This window comes from Choloepus didactylus, chromosome 6, assembly GCF_015220235.1.
Source record: "Choloepus didactylus isolate mChoDid1 chromosome 6, mChoDid1.pri, whole genome shotgun sequence".
NCBI lineage: Eukaryota > Metazoa > Chordata > Mammalia > Pilosa > Megalonychidae > Choloepus > Choloepus didactylus.
Genome location: NC_051312.1, coordinates 83,019,818 through 83,042,273, shown reverse-complemented (window position 1 = coordinate 83,042,273; position 22,456 = coordinate 83,019,818). Strand labels below are relative to the sequence as shown.

The 22,456-nt window shown below is 38.6% G+C and overlaps 1 protein-coding gene and 2 pseudogenes across 1 annotated transcript; 2 read left to right on the top strand and 1 right to left on the bottom strand.

The window, feature by feature from the left end:
• Nucleotides 1-2,151: 2,151 nt before the first annotated feature.
• LOC119538217 lies at nt 2,152-3,092 on the top strand (annotated as a pseudogene).
• A 4,339-nt stretch (nt 3,093-7,431) lies between these two features.
• Nucleotides 7,432-8,418, bottom strand: LOC119537159 (olfactory receptor 51T1-like). Its single transcript, XM_037839730.1, has one exon. The coding sequence runs from the start codon at nt 8,413-8,415 to the stop codon at nt 7,432-7,434; it is 984 nt and encodes a 327-aa protein (XP_037695658.1). The 5' UTR covers nt 8,416-8,418.
• A 6,333-nt stretch (nt 8,419-14,751) lies between these two features.
• Nucleotides 14,752-15,591, top strand: LOC119537158 (annotated as a pseudogene).
• The last annotated feature ends 6,865 nt before the right edge of the window (nt 15,592-22,456 follow it).

Genomic DNA, 22,456 nt, shown 5'->3' with positions numbered 1-22,456 from the left:
TTTTGAGAAATTAAAGTGCACTTCATATGGTGGTACTGTGAACAATTGACTGTACACTTTGTATGACTGCACGGTATGTGAATATATCTCAATAAAATTGAATTATTAAAAAAATAATGTGCCTCAGTTGCTGAATTTGTAAATTAGGAATAACAGTAACATCTGGGGCTTCAGGGAAAATTGTTATTAATGACTTTGTCAACAGTGTATAAAATGGAGTTGAGAAAAAGGCCCAGGAAAGCAGAAAGAAAGAGACAAGAACCAGTCAGCACTTTGATCCCCCCCAAAGCCAGGATATTGGGGGGGGGGGGGGATAAAATGCTATGTGAGTGAAAGGAATTATTCATAATTGATTGAAATAGATATTAATTAAATGTAAATAACTAATAAACATATTCACATTGAAATGGAACAGAACTGCAGAGTACTAGGTTTATGCCATAGTTTTTTGATATCAATACGAATGCAAATGCTAACTTCACTATGCTCCTTTGTTTAGAGGCTAATTAGGAAGAGCAAATCAAAGCAAAAACATTATATTTCTTAATCCTCAAATCAGAGAACATCCTCTCATAGAATTTATGAATAATACCTGCTCTGAAAGAGCAAGAAATCATATGACCACTGAGGATCTGGGTTACAGTTATATGCAAGTCATAGTAATGGTACATGACTCTGCTTAGAATGTTCAGAAGGAAAGTCTTCAAGGAGCAACTGGATCGTGACTTCATCTAATGAGACTTGCCAAAGGGCTAATATCACTGTCTGAAAGAACTTCTGCTTATTTTCAACCTGCGATTTAGAAAGGTAAGAGAGTGGCTAATAGCCAGACTATGATATAACCACTGCTTTATCCGTTCGTTCAGGAATGCAGTCAGGCCTCCTAGAGGTGAATTTGTTCTTAGTAACTCATTTGTGTCCATTCTGGAAGATGAACTAGTTGAAAGATCTTTCACTCCTTATTCTTAAAAGTCAAGTCCTCTTACAAAGCCTTACCTTCTCAATGAAACCCTCACTTTCTCTAAGCCAAAGAGGAGTGATTCATATACTTTATACACCTTGGAGCTTCTTTGTCCTTGGTAAACTTAATTCCATAGAGGAAGAGAAGACTCTGAAAGGTACTTGGTTAATGAATTGCTGGGGGTGGGGGGCAAAGGAGGGGTATGACACTCTATGGCTTTAGAACATCTATATATCTTATGATGCCAGAAAAAAGTGGATTCAGGCAATATCCACCCCTCTACATACCCAACATGGTATGTTTCAACCTTTCCATGTACCATGGCTGGTATCTAATCTAGTTGACCGAGCCACTTAATATCTATGGGGGTTTGTGGTAGTCAGGGGTGAAAGTCCAAGAGTCCTTTTGCTCCTGTTCCCCCCTGCTGAAAGATAGGGAGCACTGCTGGGTTTTGATCATGTTTGAGGACATTGTATCTATTCCTAAACAAGATGGAATTTTCAGTTACCATAAGAGAAGGTTAAACATCAAGCACACATGGTCTATTTTCTATCTTTTCTCTGGACTGTTTTCTCTGGAGAAACTTGTAGGTAAAATCAGCTTTAGAAGCTCAAAGCCTGGCCTGAAAATATTTCAAGCAAATGACTCTAGGGCCTGGAGGAACCATTGGTTATCTACTATTGGTACAATCTACTTCTTGGAACTTCCTCTTTTGTTGTTAGCTTTGTTTTTGTTTTGTTCTGTTTTAATTTTAGGCTACAGTCTATCTCTGGACTAGGCAAAATGGGTTACTGTATAAATGGGTCTAGCCTGACTGTATAAAATTTTTCACATTATTGGGGATAGGAAGGGGAAAAGTCTGACAGTAAAAGGGGATTTTACTTGCAATTTACTGTTCTTTATGTGGGTATTTTTTTCTAAGAATTGTATTGAGAGTTATGGCTGATCAAAGATGGTATCTATATTCCTAGTCCCCCTTGTTGTTAATAATATCTTACTCTATTATAAATAGTCTGTTTAAGAGAAATATCTATTTCTTTTATTCCTTGATGTGGGAAACCTTTAAAACTTACAATTTCTTTGTATATGCCTCAGACAAAAGTGATGGAAGGAGGGAAATGAACAAAACCAGATCTATGTTGGAAGTGTCATTTCAGATCTGGGAATAGATAATTTCCAGCTGATGCACCATGCACACTCTGAATTCTTCTGAAATTGAGATCACTACCTTCTTCCTGATTGGAATCCCAGGGCTGGAGCATGTCCATGCCTGGATCTACGTCCCTATCTGCCTCATGTACCTGATGGCCATCCTGGGCAATTGCACCATCCTCTCCGTGATCAGAACAGAACACTCGCTCCATGCACCAATGTACTATTTCCTTTCCATGTTGTCTACATCTGACCTGGGCCTTTCCCTCTCCTCCCTCCCTACTACACTAAGGATTTTCATGTTCAATGCCACAGGAATTTCTCCAAATGCCTGCTTTATTCAAGTATTCTTCATTCATGGATTCACAGATATGGAATTGTCAGTTCTCCTGGTTATGTCCTTCGGCTGCTTTTTGGCCATACACAACCCTCTGATATGTAGCTCGATCCTCACCAGTGCCAGAGTTACCAAAATGGGGGTGGTGTTTCTCATTAAAAGCATCCTCTTAGTGCTCCCATTTCCTTTCACTCTCAAAAGATTGACATATTGTAGGAAAAGCCTACTTTCTCATTCCTTTTGTCTTCATCAGGATGTCGTGAAACTGTCCTGCTCTGACAGCACAGTGAAATTTTTCTATGGTTTCTTTATTACTCTCCGTATGATGTCAGAACGTGTGTTCATTGCCATGTCCTATGTGTTAATCCTGAAGACTGCTGGGAATAGGTTCCCATAAGGAGCGGCTCAAGGCCCTCAACACCTGTGTCTCCCACATCTGTGCTGTGCTCATCTTCTATGTGCCCATTATTGCCTTGGCTTCCATGCACCGCTTTGGCAAGCACAAGTCACTCATGGCCATGATCCTCATTGCTGATACGTTCTTCCTTAGCACCACCTCTGATGAACTCCATTGTATACTGTGTGAAGACACGGCAAATTCGTGAAAAGCTTCTGGGAAAATTGGGTCTAAAAGAAAAATAAGGAAAAAGTGGAGCAAATCAGCTGGACACGGTAATAATTTTTCCAAGCCAAGTGTTATGGATGACTCATTATTATCTTTTTTAACCATCCTTATAATCAGTACAACATGGGTTGTGCACTAAATGTCTCTGAAGTCTCTAAATTAGGACTGACATGGGCACTGACAGATATGTGTGGAATGGTTATGCAACATGTTAAAATAATGAATTAACACACATATATGGAATTTTAGTTACACTGTTTGCAGCACAAGGGTAAGTACTTAGAGAAGTAGAGAGTATATTCCCATGCGTCCAATGGATATCAAAGAATCTGGAAGTTCAAGTTTGCTACCTTAATCCAGTTGCTGGTCATCTTCCAGTTCTCTTCCAGACACTGTTTGTTTGTTGAGGCATCTTCTGTCAATTTTGTGGGAATACTTGTCCTGTTTATATGAAACAAGTCTATTGTCAAGTATCCTTTGTTTAACCATTTTTTCCCATTATATTTAGAAATAAATATTGTCATAAATTTCTATCCTCCTTCATTTCTCTAAAAATTAAATTGCGACAACCAGTGGTTGTCTCTTTAACCTTAGAGCTTTATAGTCTCACAGCATGATAAAAAAAAAACAAACAAAAACCTCTCCTAACATTAAGACAGACCAGTTTTCGTATCTACATTACTTCTGTGTTCCGAGAAGTCACAGATAATAAAAGAAGAAAAGGAGAATGGTTCTGCTATCAGTAAGAAGTAGTGAAGATAGTCATACAGTAATTTTCAAAGCACGTATTCTCTATTAGCTGCTCTAAAATATGTGCTAAAATAATGGCTCTATTGCTAATTTAGGCACTTGGTATTTTGAACTATGGCATATACAATTACAACAAACAAATCAGAAACAGTTGAAAATGAGCAGAAAATGTGGCCATGTAGTATGCAACATAAAATCATGATCATAAGAGAAAACTTAATGCCTAATTGAAATCAAAAACAATTCATATTTATGTCTAAAAAGCAATTTTGAAGAAGGTATTCTGTGAATATTCATATAAAACTAAATATTCTTATAGATTTTACATTTCCAGGAGAGTTTAGTTGGTTTTTATTGTTCAATAGCTGCCCTGATTAGAGGTTCAAGACCCAAACAGGGAAGAGAACAGCCTTGCTTGTCCCCTTCCAGGTGATATTGCTCAGTTCTTTCTTTGTGGCCTGAAACATTTCTCCTATTTTGTTTTCAACTTTAGTTCATATGTCTGCATTTCATTTTATATTTGGTTCTTCAAAAGAATAGCATAAATCAAATTTATTGCCAAGTAAATAAATAATTAAATTCACTGGGTGAAATATAGTAAATTTAAGTACACATGTAAGACTGCACACATAAAATGATGGCAGTTTGTTTATTTTGGGAAAGAAGGAAAGGAACGCTTCCTAGAGGAAGTGAAACCTAATAAAAATATTATGATTTGATAGAGCATCAAATAAAGAAAAAGCACATACATTTGCATATACCCTATTATCTTAGTTTATAAATGTATGTGTATGCATATATGTTGGCTTATTAAAAAAGACTAACTCATTGATCATATCAATCTCAGTAGTATTGTGAATGATTTTATCTTTAATATTTTTGTTTCTCATTCATCCACATATTTTAGGCTCAGACACACAGCATTTATAATCAGAAAAGAACTCCAAATATGTTAAATACATTATTTAACAGCAAAACATAAATTCACATCCCATTAACAGTTGCTTTAGGCATGAAGAACATTAGTGAATATGCTTCTGATGTTAAATAAAAAGATTGCATTTTGAGACACATATGAAAAGTAGATTTGGTGTAGTAAAATATTAAAATTCATATGACAGTCTGCATCAGGTATGAACAATCATAAAACTGGGAGAATTATTTCCAAACTTATTCATCTAAAACCCTTGGGTTTCAGCATTTTTCAGATTTAAAGACACCGTACAACCTCTGAAGCGTTACTGGGTATTTGAGAACAGCAATATTTCTGCGGTGAAATGTGTGAATGTGCCCTCTATGTGGAATAAATGAGGACCATAAATATCATCACATGTTGTTCAGGTTAGGTTTTACTGCTGATAAATTTTGATACAAACTTATGAAAACTTTTAAAAACTCTTGCTTTTCCAGATTTTTAAAATTTCTGATTGTGGAACTACAAGGGAAAACTTTTAGGAAGGTCTTCAAAAGGGGGAACGATGTCTGTCAAAGCTGAAGAGGGAGAGTAGAGTGATGTCTGGAGTGTTTGCTCTGCCACAGGTTGATTCCAGGGCCAAAATCTGTTTCCGTGGGACACTCTCTAAGGACAGTGAGCTCTTCTTCATGGGCTACAGTACCTCATCTCTACTGGCTTCTTCAGCTGCTGTACAAGCCCTCTTCACTCTCCAGGCACTGCCAACTCTGGGCTTAAGAACATGAAAAGTGAAAAATGAAGTTTGGTATTTATATCCCTCCCCGAAATCCTCAGATAGTACCACGTAACCTCACCTGTTCCTTCTAACATGCCTAGCTCTGTGGCAATGTTCTCATCCCATCCTCATTCTTTGAATTCATTTTTCTCAACTCACAATGTTTCTTACTAATGATCTTTAAGATCTTTTGTTTTACTCTGGGCTTACTAACAGGTCATCTGTCTAAGGATAAGTCTTTTGCCCTCAATCCTTGTTCTGGAACCACATGTCTAGAAACCAGATGTACCTTAAGACTCCTCCATTTTTGCATAATGTTTGTATCTTATCTTTGTTGAAAGGGATTGGTCCAATGGGACATTTATTTGTCAGCAATATGAGAATGGAAAATTGAAATATTGCACACTGAATAGTGTTATAAGGAATGCAAAGACTTCTCATAAAGTGCACAGGGCCAAGAGTAGTTCTCACCGGAATGCTATGCTTAGAACCTGAAAAACTGAATTTACCTCCAATTGCACTACTTGCTAGATGGTCAAGCATTGTTTTTTCACCATTAAAACACTGGCTTCTGCCACATACACATTTGTGTGGTGTTTAACACCAGAGAGATAACTAAAGCCTCTGAAAATGCTATATAAAAGAGAAATCAGACAAATAATTTTAATTATGTCTAATATGTAAATATTGTTGGTAACAACTAGTGGTTTTAAAGCTAATTAGAATCAGATTTAGCAGCACTTGAGCTGAACAATGAATCTTTATATGAACCAAAGGGAGTTAAGGCAAATGTACCAGAGGTTAGGACTCCTATTCTCTGTCTGCCAAGAAGTTGGGAGTGGATATAGGAGGAGGAGACAGGTAGATTATAATGTCTGCTTGGTCTACTGTGTTCAGACATGGAGTTTCCCGGATGTGATTAAAGTTTCATAACTGTGCATGGAAAAAAATGTCCAACACTATTATTAATAACTGTCTATAGAAAAAATTCTGTCCAACACTATTATTAATCCTGTACCTGAGGTTCCTTCTTTGCATACCAAGTATTGTTAATAAGTATCATCCAAACACTTCCTATCAAAAATATCCAAGTCACTGTGCAATTTTACAGTGACAAGTACACTAGAAGGTAGAGTCAGCTCTTAGCTAAATTTGACATTAACAATCCAAGTATCAAGGACAAGTAGGAAAAGTGTGCAGTCCTAAGGCAAAGTAGGTATGAAGAGTGACTATGGGGTCAGAATTCGAGCTATGGTAGAATATATAGGCAATGGGGAAATGAACAAATGTCAATCTGTAATTTTTAGATATCAGACTCACTGGAGATACAAACAATTAGAACAGCAAAAGCTTCACTTTTGCTAAAGAGGAAGGGGATGCATCACTTGTGAAATAGAGCTCTCTGGAGGTGACTGTAGGGACTGAAACCTGTGTGCAAGATTTTCCTAGAGTTTCAAATGACAAATTTATCTGTGTATTTGTGAACATATGCAACTTTTCCTTTTACCAAGAAGAGGTAAAATCTTCATTGCTCTCTGGGAAATTTGGCTCCAGAAAAACAATGTTTTCGTTAAGCTGAATTCAGAAACAAAATTTTTGTCATTTATTTGTGGGATATCTGAGAATCTTCATTCTCAAAAAGAAAATTAAATTGTCCAACTGGAATAAAGTGATCTTACTGTGCTTTTAATTTGCACAGGTGTCCATGTGATTATTATAAGTACTGTTTGAAGGACAGATACACAATAAATTTGGTTTTGGGTTGTACTATTTTTAAAATATCTTTGAGAAACCCAAGGAATTTCTTTTCTTCCTCTTCTAATTCATTTGGAATTGCCACAATAGTAGTCAAAATGCCTGCCCCACATCCCTTTGCTACTTAAACATAATCATGTAATGACAATACCTTCCTCCCACTTCAAACCCATCTTCCTCTAAGACCCCTCACATTGGGGCCTTGTGGATGCTTGGATTGGAACAGCTGAAGCATAGCCTGGCGGATTGTCTTGGTCTTCAAGCTATAAATAATAGGGTTTAGTACAGGTGGTAAGAGCAGATAAACATTGGCCAAAATGCTACAGACAACACTTGGGGTTGAGTTGAAGAGACGGTGTGCCAAAGACAGGCTGATCATTGGCACGTAGAAAGTGGTGACAGCACAGATGTGACAGGCACAAGTACTGAGGGCTTTCTGTTGCTTCTTGGGGGCCAGGATGCTCAGGACAGTATGGAGAATCAGGACATAGGAGGAAATGATGAACAATAAGTCAGTGCCAGTCAAGTAGAGCTGAATAAACATGCCCCAAAAACTGGTGACCCAGGGGTTCGAATATGTGTGTTTGATCATATCTGGGTGGTAGCAAAATGGGTGGGAGAGCTCTTGGCCTCCTTGGAAAGACAAGCTTTTCAAGGCAGGACCCAAGGGAAACATGAAAATTAACAGCCGTATACAGATGATTAGTCCAATCATCACAATCATCATGTCCGTGAGGACAGTGGCATACTTCAGTGGGTTACAGATGGCCATGAAGCGGTCAAAGGCCATAGCTACCAGCACTGAGGACTCCAGGAGGGAGAAAGCATGTATAAAGAACATCTGAATGATGCAAGCTTTAAAGCTGATCTCCCGGGCATGAAACCAGAGGACCCCAAGCACTGTGGGGAGAGTTGTGAAGGTCAGACATAGATCAGCGGCTGAAAGCATGGAGAGGAAATAATACATGGGCTTGTGGAGGCTCCGCTCTGAGGCAATGACAAACAGGATCATGCTGTTTCCCAAGAGGGCAATGGTATAGAGACAGCAGACAGGAATGGAGATCCAGGCATGAGCAAGTTCCAGCCCAGGGAATGCAGTCAGGAGGAAGATTGAGGGAGAGGATGTAGTGTTATTGAAAGCTGACATGGTCAGTCGAGGATGCACCCTGGAAAGAGAGGCAATAATGATATTTTCTTATTAGGATATTGATCCTTTTTTCAAGTGCTAACCCTTTTGTGAATCCTTCCCAAATTATACAACTGTCTCTGTATTCAAGTCCCCAATAAAAATGTTGTTTCTATCTATTCTCTCAATTCTACAGTGTCCTGCTAGAGCCTAGCCCCATTTTCCTGCTTCTACCCTTTCCAGATTGTAACCATCAATCTCCCCAGACTCATCCCCCAATTCAGTGACAGACTAAACCTGACTAGAGGTAGGCAGTGCTCATAGCCTTATTTCATGCACATTGACACCTACCAATAAAACACCAACAACCTGAATACAGCCTAATGCATCTTTATATTAGGTCTCCAAGTTACATAAATTGGTCCAGAAATAATGGAAAAGCACATAGGATTCCCTGGGCACCTGCAATGGTATACCCCTTGAGGTCTTTGGTGGAAGCTGGGCTGGGATATTATAGCCACAGCTATTCGTGTCCCTGAATCATGGAACACCCTTTCCACATAGACTCTTTTATTAGAAGCCTCCTTTTGGTAACTGGGTTTCTTTTTTCTAGTTCTAATAATACACTCTGTTCCCCACTCCACATGTTTATGGACTTGGATTCAAGTCCCCTTGTGTTCTATTTATGTTTCCCTGTCAAGTTCTCCAGGTCTGCTTGGCCCTGTCCTTTCCAACTTACATGTTGCGGTACTTGTTTCTGTGCCTTCCCTAAGATACCCACTATGTGATCTTAAATCCACTCATTGTGACCAGACAACTCTATTGAATCCTGTCAAGAATTCCAAACATTGTTGAGGAATACATGATTTCAGGCCTGATCTAGGTATTGAAGATAAGTTTAGACAAGGCACACTATGATATCAGCTTCTATCTCAGTTCTGATATTTTGTCAAAGTAATGATGAAATTTAACGAGCCACCTTGGAGACCATGCCTTGCTAAACTGGCTGCACTATGACTAGGCCATGACCCCTTGTGCCCACTTTATGTTTTGGGAGGATCCAGGACCAAACTCTGCATTCCTTCTTCCTGGTTTTCCTTCTTTGCTATGAGTAAACCAGGTGTGTCAATATACAGAATTATCCTAATTACATTCTCTCTTTTATGTCCATGTTTGAAAGGGCTTTAGATCACTTTCAGATATGCTGACCTGTGCACGGGATATACTCAGCAACCCGTGATGAATGACTTTGGAGGAAGCATGAATGGGGTAGAAGTAGAGACTAATTACAAAGAAGGAGTCAGTACAGGAACAGGCAGACTGAGGTAATACCATATATTATAGTCTCAAGTAGTTCACTGAGTGAGAAAGCCCATAGTTTGGCAACTGCAAAGAAAACAGAACCAGCATCATTAGGGAAGCATGAGCTAGGATCTGTAACTTAAGATGAACATTGCAATTCTGTTCAGGATTTCTTCACTGACTGTTGGTATCATCATTGTAGATCTTTAAATTTTTTTCTTAGGCCCAGCAGTCATCACCAAAGAGCTAACAAGGAGTGGTACACTACTCCAGTTGTCTCTGTGGACCTGGTGTCTTGATCATTCAGTAATCTGGATTCCCTGGACTGGTGACAGAGTAGATATAAGAGATTGGCCAGTACCAGAGCCTAACAATATCTAGATAAAAAGAAATATGGGGCATCATGAATTATTTTCTCCCCCTCCTCTGATCTACTGAAAAGAGTGGTAGAAATAATCATTTGTTACCTCAATGGAAAAAAAAACACACACACACATTGATTTTTCTGCTATAATCTTTTGAATGATCATATTACCTATGGCTAGGATTTGGATGGGAAAGAAAACAATCGGGAAATTTGGTGTGGGATTAGACATGAATTACAAACATGCTGAAAAAAGTCAACATTCAGTCTCTGAGTGACAATTTTATACCAGTTACTGTGCTGACGGACAGGGAGACACATATGAATGAAGAACAGTTTCTGCCTTCAGAACTCTTACAACTTAGTGCAATTGAATGAATTGAGAAGCCAAGACAAAATATTAATGAAGGGCTATTTCTACATGTGGAGATAAGGAAAAGCAAATTCCTAGATAGGAAAACAGAAAGCTGTGGAGATTTCTGCTTCTTCTTTTTCTCAGCCTGACAAACACAGGTATTAAGAATGAATTTCCTTTCGTATAACTTAATCCCTCTGCAATGGAAAATTACTCAATTTCCTCTAAAAGTTCTTTATATATGCTTAATAGCACTTGCATAATATTGTGACTGCTTGATCATATTTCTTTCTCCCATTAGAATACTTGCTGTCTAGGAACAAAAAATGTATGTTTTTCATTTTGGTATTTTCTCCAGAGAAAACTATAGGGATTTGTATATGATGAAGACTCTGTTTAATTAACTTTAGATATATTGGTGGATGGATAAATAAGTGATGGATGAAGAATGGATGATATGAGCAAGGAAGTTTTGAGAGAAGGATGAGCCAGAGGGAAATTATTTCCTTAGACTCTAGGGTACATGAATTGAATGTTATTCTTGTCATTGATTGGGTGAAAAATGAGGGTAGGTTAAAGGAAAAAGAAGAGAAATAATATTCTTATTATTTTCCTAGCCTCTTTATATATAAGTTTACATAATCCTAGAAAAAATAAATGAGGTGGAATTTCTCCTGTTTTAAAGAAAGGAAATGGACCCAGTGAGGTTAAATAGCATATCCAATGTACAATAATGAGATAACATTCAATATTCAAAACTGGATTTCTAACTCTGAAGTCCATTATTTTGCATTAACCTGCATGATCACAGCAGCCAGATTTATGAGACAAGCTGCAATGTGTGATTTTCATATTTTCAAATACATTACTTGCTTATGTTTTATCATATTTCATATATCATTGTGAGTCAGAAGAGTAGAGATGAGAAATAAGTAAAAGAGAACTGGGTCTTCATGGCTCATTTAAAGAAGAATGTAAGAGGAGTCAATGTGTATTTAAAACATATGCATGAATGTTCACATGTGTTTGTGTTGTGTGTGTCCCTTTTTGCTGGTGTAGGTAGAGGGAAGTTTTAAGGTGGAAGAGTAATTAGAGATACAAGGCCCATGAAGTAGATTCCATTTGTCTTCGTTAGTTGGACTGTATCTCATAAAGGACAAGAAGATGACGCTGGGTGGGGTGGGAGAGTAACGAGAGGAGTAGGGGCTTATTTTGCAATTGGAGAACTTGTTTCCTAGGAACTTGTGATACAGAGTGGAGATATATAGACAGAACTAGAAGAGGGCTTTCTCTCTGGATCCAGTGAGTACATACCTTGGAACCAGCAATGGGATGAAGTTCAGTGCCTCACTTATTCAAAGTTTCCTCTGCACTGCCCATTAACCAGAGGACTAGGCTAGTGCTTTCTGTCTTCAGGCATAGGTACCATCTGACTCACCAGGCAGAGGGTCAAGTCTGTGCATTCATATGCAGAAGGCTAGATGAAATGACTTGGATGAGAAGCACCCAACTCAACCCCTTAGTGATCCAAAGATTAACACTCCTAATTTCTGGCATCAGTAACGGTAAATAAACCCATCCTCTCCATTTACCATTGCCTACCTCCTACTCATTTATCAACACCGAAATCTACTCTCTCCATAATCTAGATCTTGCCCTGACAGCTCCAGACTGTGTTAGGTGGAAACTTCCCCTCTGCTTCTAAATCTCTGCCCAGTTTATTGCTTATACGTTTCATCTCACCCTTAATAATAAAGCATAGCTGATGTTGGCAGTTTATATATGCAAATGGCATCATCCTTTCAGGCCTAGAGTGTGAGTTCCTTGAGAATGTAGGCATTCTTTTTTATTTTCCCTTGATGCTAGATACTAATGCAGGATCTGAAATAGAAAACTTTAATTAATATTGATTGCTGAACAATCTGAGTCCTATCCCTTTTATTTTTCTCCTTCCTTTCCCCCCTATCCTCTGTTTCCCTATGTCAATTCCCTCCAGGATCCTCTCCATTATTTTATCATTCCATCTACATCACATGTAGATGCCATCAATTCATGGCTCCTTTTTCCCTTAATTTCATCACCTACTGTTTCTCCCTCTAATTCCTCCCCCTTTGGCCTCTCCCATTTATGCCCTCTCCTTACCTGCTCACATAGATAGGAAACACCACCAACTTCTCTTCTTCCCCTTCACAAAGCAGGGACTGAACCAGCTCCCAAGGGTGTGGACTTTATAGTCAGCCTGGCAGAGTCACCAGGCAACAGGGAGCTTTCTTGATTAGTGAGTGTACTGGTTTGGGGCAAGAGTGATGAGGCCCATATGGATATATTCTTTATAGCAGCTGAGATACATTTCCCAGACACAGCTTCATACTGTGCTCCCAGTCCCAAGCAAACCACATCCATCAGGAACTGTGAGCAGAGTACTAGCCCCGGAGGCTGACAGTAATTGCTGTAAACAAAAGCTGCCTGCCTGGGTCAGATAACTGCAACCATTCCTCTTCACCCTGCTGTAGGCTATATATTCTCAGAGCTGGATTTGGAGGTGAGTCATTCTTTTGTTCTCAGTTCCAATGTGTACTCTTCCTAACTGGTCTCATCATACCCCTGGCCATTCCCATGTTTTCCCTCTTACACATGAACCCTTCCTAAAAAGACTTCCCATTAATTTCTGCATTCCACTCACCCTTCAAAATATAATTAAGCTATTATTTTATGAACACCTAATATATGCCAAAAATTATATTATACCTGTGCCAGTTTGAAACTGTTATGGACCCCAGATGAGCCACTATCTTTTAACCCACTTTTTGTTGGGTGGAACCTTTTGATTATTTCCATGTTTCCATGGAGATGTGACTCACCCAACTGTGAGTGAGACATTGATTAAATTATTTCCATGGAGATGTGACCCCACCCACTTTGGGTGGGTCTTAATTAAATCACTGTAGTCCTTTAAGAGAGCTCAGGAAACAAGGAGCTCAGAGAAACTGAGAGACACATTTTGGAGAGAAGTGAAGATATGTAATCCAGAGTTTGCCCCTGGGAGAATCTAAGAGTCAATGCAGACCCAGACATTTGGAGACATTGGGAGATGCAGACAGAAGGGCATTTGGACATGCTAAGCTAAGAGACTGAAGCCCAGAGTTTGCCTCAGAGAAGATAAGGGAGAATCCCCAGATGCTTAGAGAGAAACACCCTGGGAGAACAAGCAAGGATGCACAGGGGCTCAGAGAGAGAAGCTAAGAGAGACAGAAGCCTGGAGACATTTTGGAGAAAGTGATTTTGGAACCAGAACCCAGGAGCAAAGGACCAGCAGACACCAGCAACACTTGCTTTCCCAGCTGAAAAGACGTGTTCTGATGCCATCGGCCTTTCTTCAGCGAAAGTATCCTCTTTTTGATGCCTTAGTTTGGACATGAAGGCCTATGAACTGTAAATTTGTGACCTAATAAATCTCCTTCATAAAAGCTAATCCATTTCTGGTATTTTGCATAATGGCAGCTTTGGCAAAGCAGAACAATAGCTTTTAAATGCATTGTCGTATTTATTCATCATCAAGCCTATGGGTTATGCATTATTCTTCATTATTTCACAGGTTAGGAAATAGAATATGAGAGAAGTTTTGACTAACTTTACCCATCTAAAAGTTGAAAGTACCGAGCTAGTATTCAAACCTATATCTATCTTATTCCAGTGTTCCTGATCTCAACCATTATGTTATACTGCTTTCTATAATCAACTGTTTCCACTCATAGCATGAGGAAATCTGGTTGTAATATAAGGCCCTTGTGATGGTTAATTTCATGTGTCAACTTGGCTAGGTTCTGGTGTCCAGTTGTTCAGTCAAGCAAGCACTGTCCTAATTATTACTGTGAGGGTATTTCATAGATGGAGTTTCACCTGTGGTCAGATTACACCTACTGCTGATTGCAGCTGCAATCAATGAAGTAGACTGCCCTTGGCAATGAGGGGAGTCTCCTCAACCAATGAGTTGGAGGTCTTAAAGCCAGAACTGGGGATTTCAGAAGTCAGAAAGAAGAACCCTTACCTCTACTTCAGCCATCCAGTTTTCCTGGGGAATTTATTTCAATTTCATCAGAGTTGCCAAATTGTGGCCTGCTCTATGGAATTTATACTTGCCAATCCCTGCAGCCACATGAGCCAATTTCTATAATATAAAGAAGCAGAACTGACAAGACTAATGCAGTCCTCAATCTAACCATCCTAGAGCTAGCTTGGTTCCCAGCTGCATGCCCACATTTTGATTTTGACCAGGATCCAACTCTCTCTGGCAGGGAGTAAATTAAGAACCCTTACGGGGCTGCTTTCCCAGCGGATGGCGTTCACGCACGGGACCATGTGGCCATGCTGACCTACCTGAAAGAGCATTCCCGTTCGCCCAACTTGGTCCCCAGCAGCGCCCTGTGGAGAGCGATGGAGATAGCTCACTCAGCACTCATGGTGGGCCCTGAAGGACTGCTACCTCAAGCACCTCCGGGGCCAGGAGCAAATGTACCTTTTGGGGAGCGTCCCAGTGAGCCCCTCCTCTCAGAAGCTTAAGCGGTGCGCAGCAAGATTCAGAGGCTCCCGAAAGTTGGGAACCACAGAATAAGAGAACTCCACACTTTCCTGACAAGGAATCTGAAAGAAAAGAGATCCAGGAGAATGAAGAAGCAGTCAAAAAGATACTTACAGAAGCTAGTCGGGAGTTTGAAGAGTTGACAATGGATAAGAGCCCTGATTTTGAAATACATATGGCAGTGTGTGATGATGATCCACCCACACCTGAGGAGGACTCAGAAACACAGCCTGAAGAAGAAGAAGAAAAAGCTTTTCCACCAGAGGTGGAAACTGCCTTTAAAATGATCGGCAGTTAATGGAAAAGTTTAACTTGAATCTCTCAACAGTTCCACAGGCTCTCCTGAAAAATAGTGGTGAGTTGAAAGCTACTTCCTCCTTTTTAGCATCCTGTCAGAGGCTGATGGGTAGATACCCCATTTGGCTCTAACAAGATGGCTTAGATTTGCAGAAAGATGATGAGCATTCCCAAGATGCATGGGTCAAAAAATTTGGTGCCCAGAAGGTAGCTCGGAGGATTGAATTCAGAAAGAATTGGCAAGACAATGAGAAAAGAAAAAAAAGTATGGCAAATGAAGCAGAAAAAAGAGATTTGTGACTTTTGAACTTTAGGGAGTTCTTACATTGCAACTGACACCTGTCTTTTGACCCATGTTGCCATTGCTCTGTGAGTCATAGATTTTATAGACAAGCAGAGTTGTGTATGAGGATAAAAATAAAAGAAATTGGATATATTTAAAGCTATCCCTGGCAAATGTCAGTAAGTTTATGAAAGGAAAATTTATACCAGAGAGAGATTGGTCTACTTAGTACACAATTCCTTTGCTGGAATGGAAATCCTGCTGTATTGGTGACAGAAACTAGTGACAGAGTCAAAAGAGGGAAATTTGGAGGAATAGGCCTTTTCCGGCAGCATGAATCAAAATCTCCTATCCCTTGGCAGAAGCTCCACTAGATTGTGCTAGATTCCAAATCAAGAATCCAGAAATACAGGAAGATTTATTTACAGGGCATTGAATTTGGGTAAGTCCAGACTCTTGCATCTCGTAGCATATTTCCCACCGAGCTCTGATTTCTAGATTGCTTTGAAAATCACACAATCCCTTTTCTAAGGTAACATTTGGAAACCCTGTTCTTTGGCTGTTCTTTTCTCCAAGCCCTTGTCAGTCAAATGCCTAGCATATGTTTCTTTACCTAACACCTAATTTTGTATAGAACCCACATAAAGTCCTAGAGAGTCTCAAGAACAGTCTTATTCTGTTAATAATAATGTTTTTTTTATTTACTGAGGATGGTTTTATGCTAAGAACTGTGTTAAAGATTTTTAAATTAGTGGATTGTTTTCATTTGTCCTGTTGCTTTCATTATTTAAAATAAAACAATTTTGTATTTGAGTCTTAAAAAAAGAACAGCAGACTGGCAGGATCAATTCTTAGAACTCTGGAAAACAAAACTTTATAGCAACCAAGTGAACACTGAATCAAGGAAAAGTCAACTTAAAACTGTAGGAAAGGGAGGATTGTGGTAAGATGGCAGAGTAGGAAGCTCCAGGAATCAGTGCCTCCACCAAAACAACTATTGAACTTGTAGAAACTGTCTGAATCATCTATCGTGGAACTCCAGAGTCTAGTGGAATACTATACAGCATCCAAAAAAGAACTAGAGGAAGAGGCTGTTAAGCTGCAGCAAAAGCAGCAGAAGAATCTTAAAGAGAGTACCCTTCCTCAAAACTATGGACAGTAGTTAAAGGGCTGTCGTAACTGGGTGAATGCCAAATCGAGAAAACACTGCTTCAAAAGTCATAGGAGAAGCTCCTGATGCCATTACCCATCCCAGGTGCAGTGTGGATCTGGCCTATGCGCCTATTGTGAGACCGTGGTCCTGTTCCCTAACTCATTCTATGAGGCCATATACAAAATAATGAAGGTGGACTCCTATCCCACACCATATACAATAATCATCTCAAAATGGATCAAAGATCCAAATATAACTACAAGAACTATAAAATTCATAGAAGAAAACAAAGGGAAGCATCTTCTGGACCTTGTGTTAGGCAATAGTTTCTTAGACTTTATACCCAAAGCACAATACAAAGGAGGAAGAGGATGAGGAGGAGAAGAAATAGATAAATGGGACCTCATCAAAATTCAAAGAATTTTTTCTTAAAAGACAACTGAGAGGAAATATTTGGAAATTACATTCCAATAGGGTTTAATATCCAGAATATATAAAGAACTACAACAACCCAATTTAAAAATGGGCAAAAGGCTTGAATGGACACTTCTCCAAAGAAGATATACAAATGCCTAAAAACCACATGAAAAGATGCTCAACATTATTAGCCATTAGGGAAAGGCAAAACTATAATGAGATACCATAAGGCTATTAAAAAACAGAAAATTACAAGTGTCAGAGAAGATGTGGAGAAATAGGAACACTTGTTCATTGTTGGTAGGATTGTAAAATGGTATAGCTTTCATTGTAGACAGTTTGGTGGTTCCAAAGTAAGTTAAGTATAGAATTACTATAAGACCCAGCTGTTCCACTTCTAGGTATATGCTCGGAAGAATTGAAAGCAGGGACTTGAACAGATATTTGCACACTGACGTTCATAGCAGCATTATTCACAATTGCCAAAAGAGGTAAGCAATCTAAGTGTCTGTCAACAGACGAATGGATAAACAAAATGTGGTATATACATATAATATTTAACCATAAAAACAAATGAAGTTCTGATATTGTGACAACATGGATGAAACTTGAAGACATCATGTTGTGTGAAATAAGCCAGAAACAGAAAGACAAATATTGTATGATCTCATTGATGTGAACTAATTAGAATAAGCAAATTTATGGATTCAGATACTAGAATGTTGGTTTCTAGGGGTCAGTGTAGGTATAAGAAACGGGAAATTAATGCTTAAACTCTACAGAATTTCTGTTTGTGGCGATGGAAAAGTTTTGGTAATGGGTGGATGGTAGCACAATATTGTGAATATAATTAATGGAACTGAATTATATATCTGATATGCTTAAAAGGGGGAATTTTAGGTTGTGTATGTTAGTTGAATAAAGTTTTTTTTTTAAAAAAATAGGACTGCAAAAATAAATCCTAATGTAAACCATGGACTATAGTTAATAATACAATTGTAATAATATTCTTTCATAAATTATAATGAATTTACCAAATTTATGCAAGGTTTTAATAATAGGGAGGTTATATGGGAATTCTGTATTTTCTGCATGATTTTTCTGTAAACCTACAACTTCTCTAATTTAAAAAATCCTAATGCCCAGGCCACTCTCCAGACCAGTTAAATCTGTATCTGTATTTCTGTGGGAGTTTTTTTATATAATTCCCCATGTGATGCCAACATTCCCCCAAAGTACTGTGTGCTAGTGGAAAGACCAATAGTCTGAGAATAAAATTAACAACTTAAAAAAATAACTGCTAGGTAAGCCTCTTGGTGCTTTCTTGGTGCCCTTCCCTCACCCATTCCCAGGTTCAGTGTAGCCAAAGCTCACACTTCCAGTGCAGGTACCTGGTCAAGAAAGAACACAGTCCACCTTATTCATGGATTGGTGTATATGTATGTTTCTTCCACCCTGTCTGGTAGCAGCCTCAAGGACTGTTTCATGATATTCATCTCTGTATTGCCTTTCCCAGAACTTACTCTGAATGGCGAAACAGCAGGTATGTCCACTAAAACACTGTAAGAGAGCAATCAAATGGCAGCCAACTGAGCACGAGACTCCCTATAGATCCAAAGACATAAAAAGGTTGAAAGTAAGAGAATGGGAAAACTAGTCCATGCAAATAGCAAACAAAAGAAAGATGGGGTGGCTATACTAATGTCAAACAAAATACACTTTAGGTCAAAAACTGTTGCAGGAGACAAAGGACATTATATATTGATAAAAGAGTCTATCCATTCAGAAGATCTAAAAATTATAAATGTATATGCACCTAACAACAGAGCCCCAAAATACATGAAAAATATTGACAGAATTGAAAGGAAAAATAGACAGTTCTACAATAATTGGAGGCTTCAATATTACCACTTCTAATAATGGATAGAACATCTAGGCAGAAAACCAATAAGGAAACAGAGGACTTGAACAATACTATATATAGAACACTTCATCCAACAACAGAATACACATTCTGCTCAAGTGCATATGAATCACTCTCCAGGACAGACCATATGTTAGGTCAAAAAACAAGCATCAATAAATTTTTAAAGATTGAAATCAAACAAAGCATCCTCTCCAACATAATGGAATGAAGCTAGAAATCAATAACAGAAGGAAAACTGGAAAACTCTCAAATAGGTAGAAACTAAAGCACATACTCCTAAATGATGGGTGGGTGAAAGAAGGAATCATGAGGGAAATTAGAAAGTTCTTAGAGATTAATGAAAATGAAAATGCAACATACCCTGATGGGTACAGAGTGGCAGATCTTATGTTATCACAATAAAATGTTGAAATACTATAGAAGTTTTAGAAAAAAAAAAAAAAAAAAGAACCCTTACGATATTCCCTTGCTTTTTTTTTTCTCCCCTTAATTCAGTTTTACTGAGATATATTCACATACCATATGTTCTAGTTTGCTAATGCTGCCAGAATGCAAAACACCAGAAATGTATTGGCTTTTATAAAGGGGGTTTATTTGGTTACACAGTTACAATCGTAAGGCCATAAAGTGTCCAAGGTAACACAGCAGCAATTGGGTACCTTCACTGGAGGATGGCCAATGGTGTCTGGAAAACCTCTGTTAGCTGGGAAGGCACGTGCCTGGTGTCTGCTCCAAAGTACAGTTTCAAAATGACTTTTTCCCAGGATGTCCCTCCCTAGGCTGCAGTTCCTCAAAAATGTCACTCTTAATTGCACTTGAGGTATTTGTCCTTTCTTAGCTTCTCTGGAGCAAGAGTCTGCTTCCAATGGCCGTCTTCAAAATGTCTCTCATCTGCAGCTCCTGTGCTTTCTTCAAAGAGTCCCTCTTGGCTGTAGCAAGCTGGCTCCCTCTGTCTAATCTTATGTAGTGTGCCAGTAATTTAATTCAGACCCACCCAATGGGCGGGCCAACACCTCCATGGAAATTATCCAATCGGAGTCATCACCCACTATCAAGATCTAGGTTCATCTCTGGTGTAGTACCCAGGGAGTCTTGATCTTGATGCCATCTATAAAGTCAGCCTTGCAGGAAGCAGAGCAGGATGGATGAGAATAGGAATTGGATGACTGTTTTACATTACTCAATTGTCTTCTTTCTTTGCTTTCTTTAGTTTGATACAAAATTGAGTTCCAATTTAATAAATTATAACTTTTCTATGTTTCTGAAGAGTTTCAACATTTTAATATGCAGGAACTTCACTTTGACATACTGTGGGTTAAAATCTCAACATTCATCCATTGCTTTTTCTTATTTCTCCAGCATTTCCAAAGCTACTTTTGATACTGTCTACCCAAATATGTGCTCTGGATATAACATCAAAGAAAGCCAACAGTAGAGAGGAAAAATACATTGAGAAAGTACTCAATTCAAGCAGTGTATTATTTGGTGGTAGAAAATTAACTGCAGACATTATGTGTTTTAACCTAAGTTAAAATTAACTTAAGTTTTGAATTATGATTAGAATGTAGATTTAAAAAAGAGAGAGAGAGAGAAAGGAATGTGGAGTTTTAGACTGGGGAAGTAGCATGTTCCAACTTGAAGTTAACTTGGTGCATATAAGGAAATGGGCCTATTTGGAAATCCAGAAGTAGATAAGCAAGCATTTTACTTCAAGATGGAGAAAACTTAAGTTGGTTAATTTCTTGTGTCAAGTTGGCTAGGTTACAGTGTCCAGTTATATGGTCAAGCAAGAACTAGCCTGATGGTTACTTTGAGGGTATTTCATAGATGGGTTTGCATCTATTGTCAGTTGATTGCATCTGTGCCAGTTTGATGTATTATGTCCCCCCAAAAGCCATTATCTTTGATGCAATCTTGTGTGGGCAGACATATTATTGTTGATTAGATTTTGGAATCCTTTGGGTTTTTTCATGGAGAAGTGATTCAGTCAACTGTGGACAAGACTACTGGTTGGATAATTTCCATGGAGGTGTTGCCCCACCCATTCAGGGTGTGTCTGAATTAAATTACTGGAGCACTCTATAAGCTCAGACAGAAGGAGCAAGCTTGCTACAGCCAAGAGGGACAATTTGAAGAATGCACATGAGTTGAGAGAGGAGCTGCAGATGAGAGACAGTTTGAAGATGGCCATTGAAAGCAGACTGTTGCTCCGGAGAAGCTAAGTGAGGACAAATACCCCAAGTGCAACTAAGAGTGACATTTTTGAGGAACTGCAGCCTAAAGAGGAATGTCCTGGGAGAAAACCATTTTGAAGCCAGAACTTTGGAGCAGATGCCAGCCACATGCCTTCCCAGCTAACAGAGGTTTTCCAGACATCATTGGCCATCCTCCAGTGAAGGTATCTGATTGCTGATGTGTTACCTTGGACACTTTATGGCCTTAAGACTTTAACTGCGTAACCAAATCAACCCCCTTTTATAAAAGCCAATCCATTTCTGGTATTTTGCATTCTGGCAGCATTAGCAAACTAGAAGAGCATCTAAGGCTGATTCCATCTACAATCAACAAAGGACACTGCCTTCAGCAAGGAAGGAGGTCTCCTCATCCAATCAGTAGATCTTAAAGCCAGAAATGAGGATGTCAGAAGTTAGAAAGAAGAATTCCTGCCCTACTTCAGCCAGTCAGCTTCTCCTGGGGAATTAAACTTCACCCTGATTGGTGTGTCCCTATGGAATGCAGACTTGTCACTCCCCGTGGTCATGAGAAGCAATTCCTATAACATATCTCTTAATATATACATCCTGTTGATTCTGTTTCTCTGGATAATATTGACTAATACAGATCTCAACTATTTTTTGCATAAATTGTTCTGATTACAGTACTATTTATCAGACTATTAATTTACTAAATTTATCTGGAGTCCATTCTGTATACTAAGCTAAGCACTTACCTATTTCTTCAAATTAATTATATTTAATAACATGTACCTGTAATATCCTGAACATTTTTATAGATACCACAATACAACACAAGTTAAATAAAATTATATAAGCTTTTGCTTTCACCATATAAAAGCCCCAAATATGTAAAAGAACATCTTTTATTTACCATCTGTTGCTTGGTTCCAGCTAGAAGGTCTCACTCAGATATCTGAGGTCTTTTCTTCAATAGGTTCTTTGTAATGCTGCAAAACTTTGAGCAACTCAAAGTAAAAGTTCCTCAACATTAAACTTAACATGTTCTATCTTCTTGAAGTACCAAAAGCTAAAATATTTGTAGAATTACCAGAGCAAAAGTCTCCCACAAGTAAAATTCAGGAAATACAACCACATTAGTAAACCAAATCTAGAAATCAATCCCTTTACATAATAATATTGTGCAATCA

Excerpts from the sequence above, each read along its gene's own strand:
- LOC119537159 (XM_037839730.1), bottom strand. The coding sequence starts at position 8,415 with ATGTCAGCTTTCAATAACACTACATCCTCTCCCTCAATCTTCCTCCTG.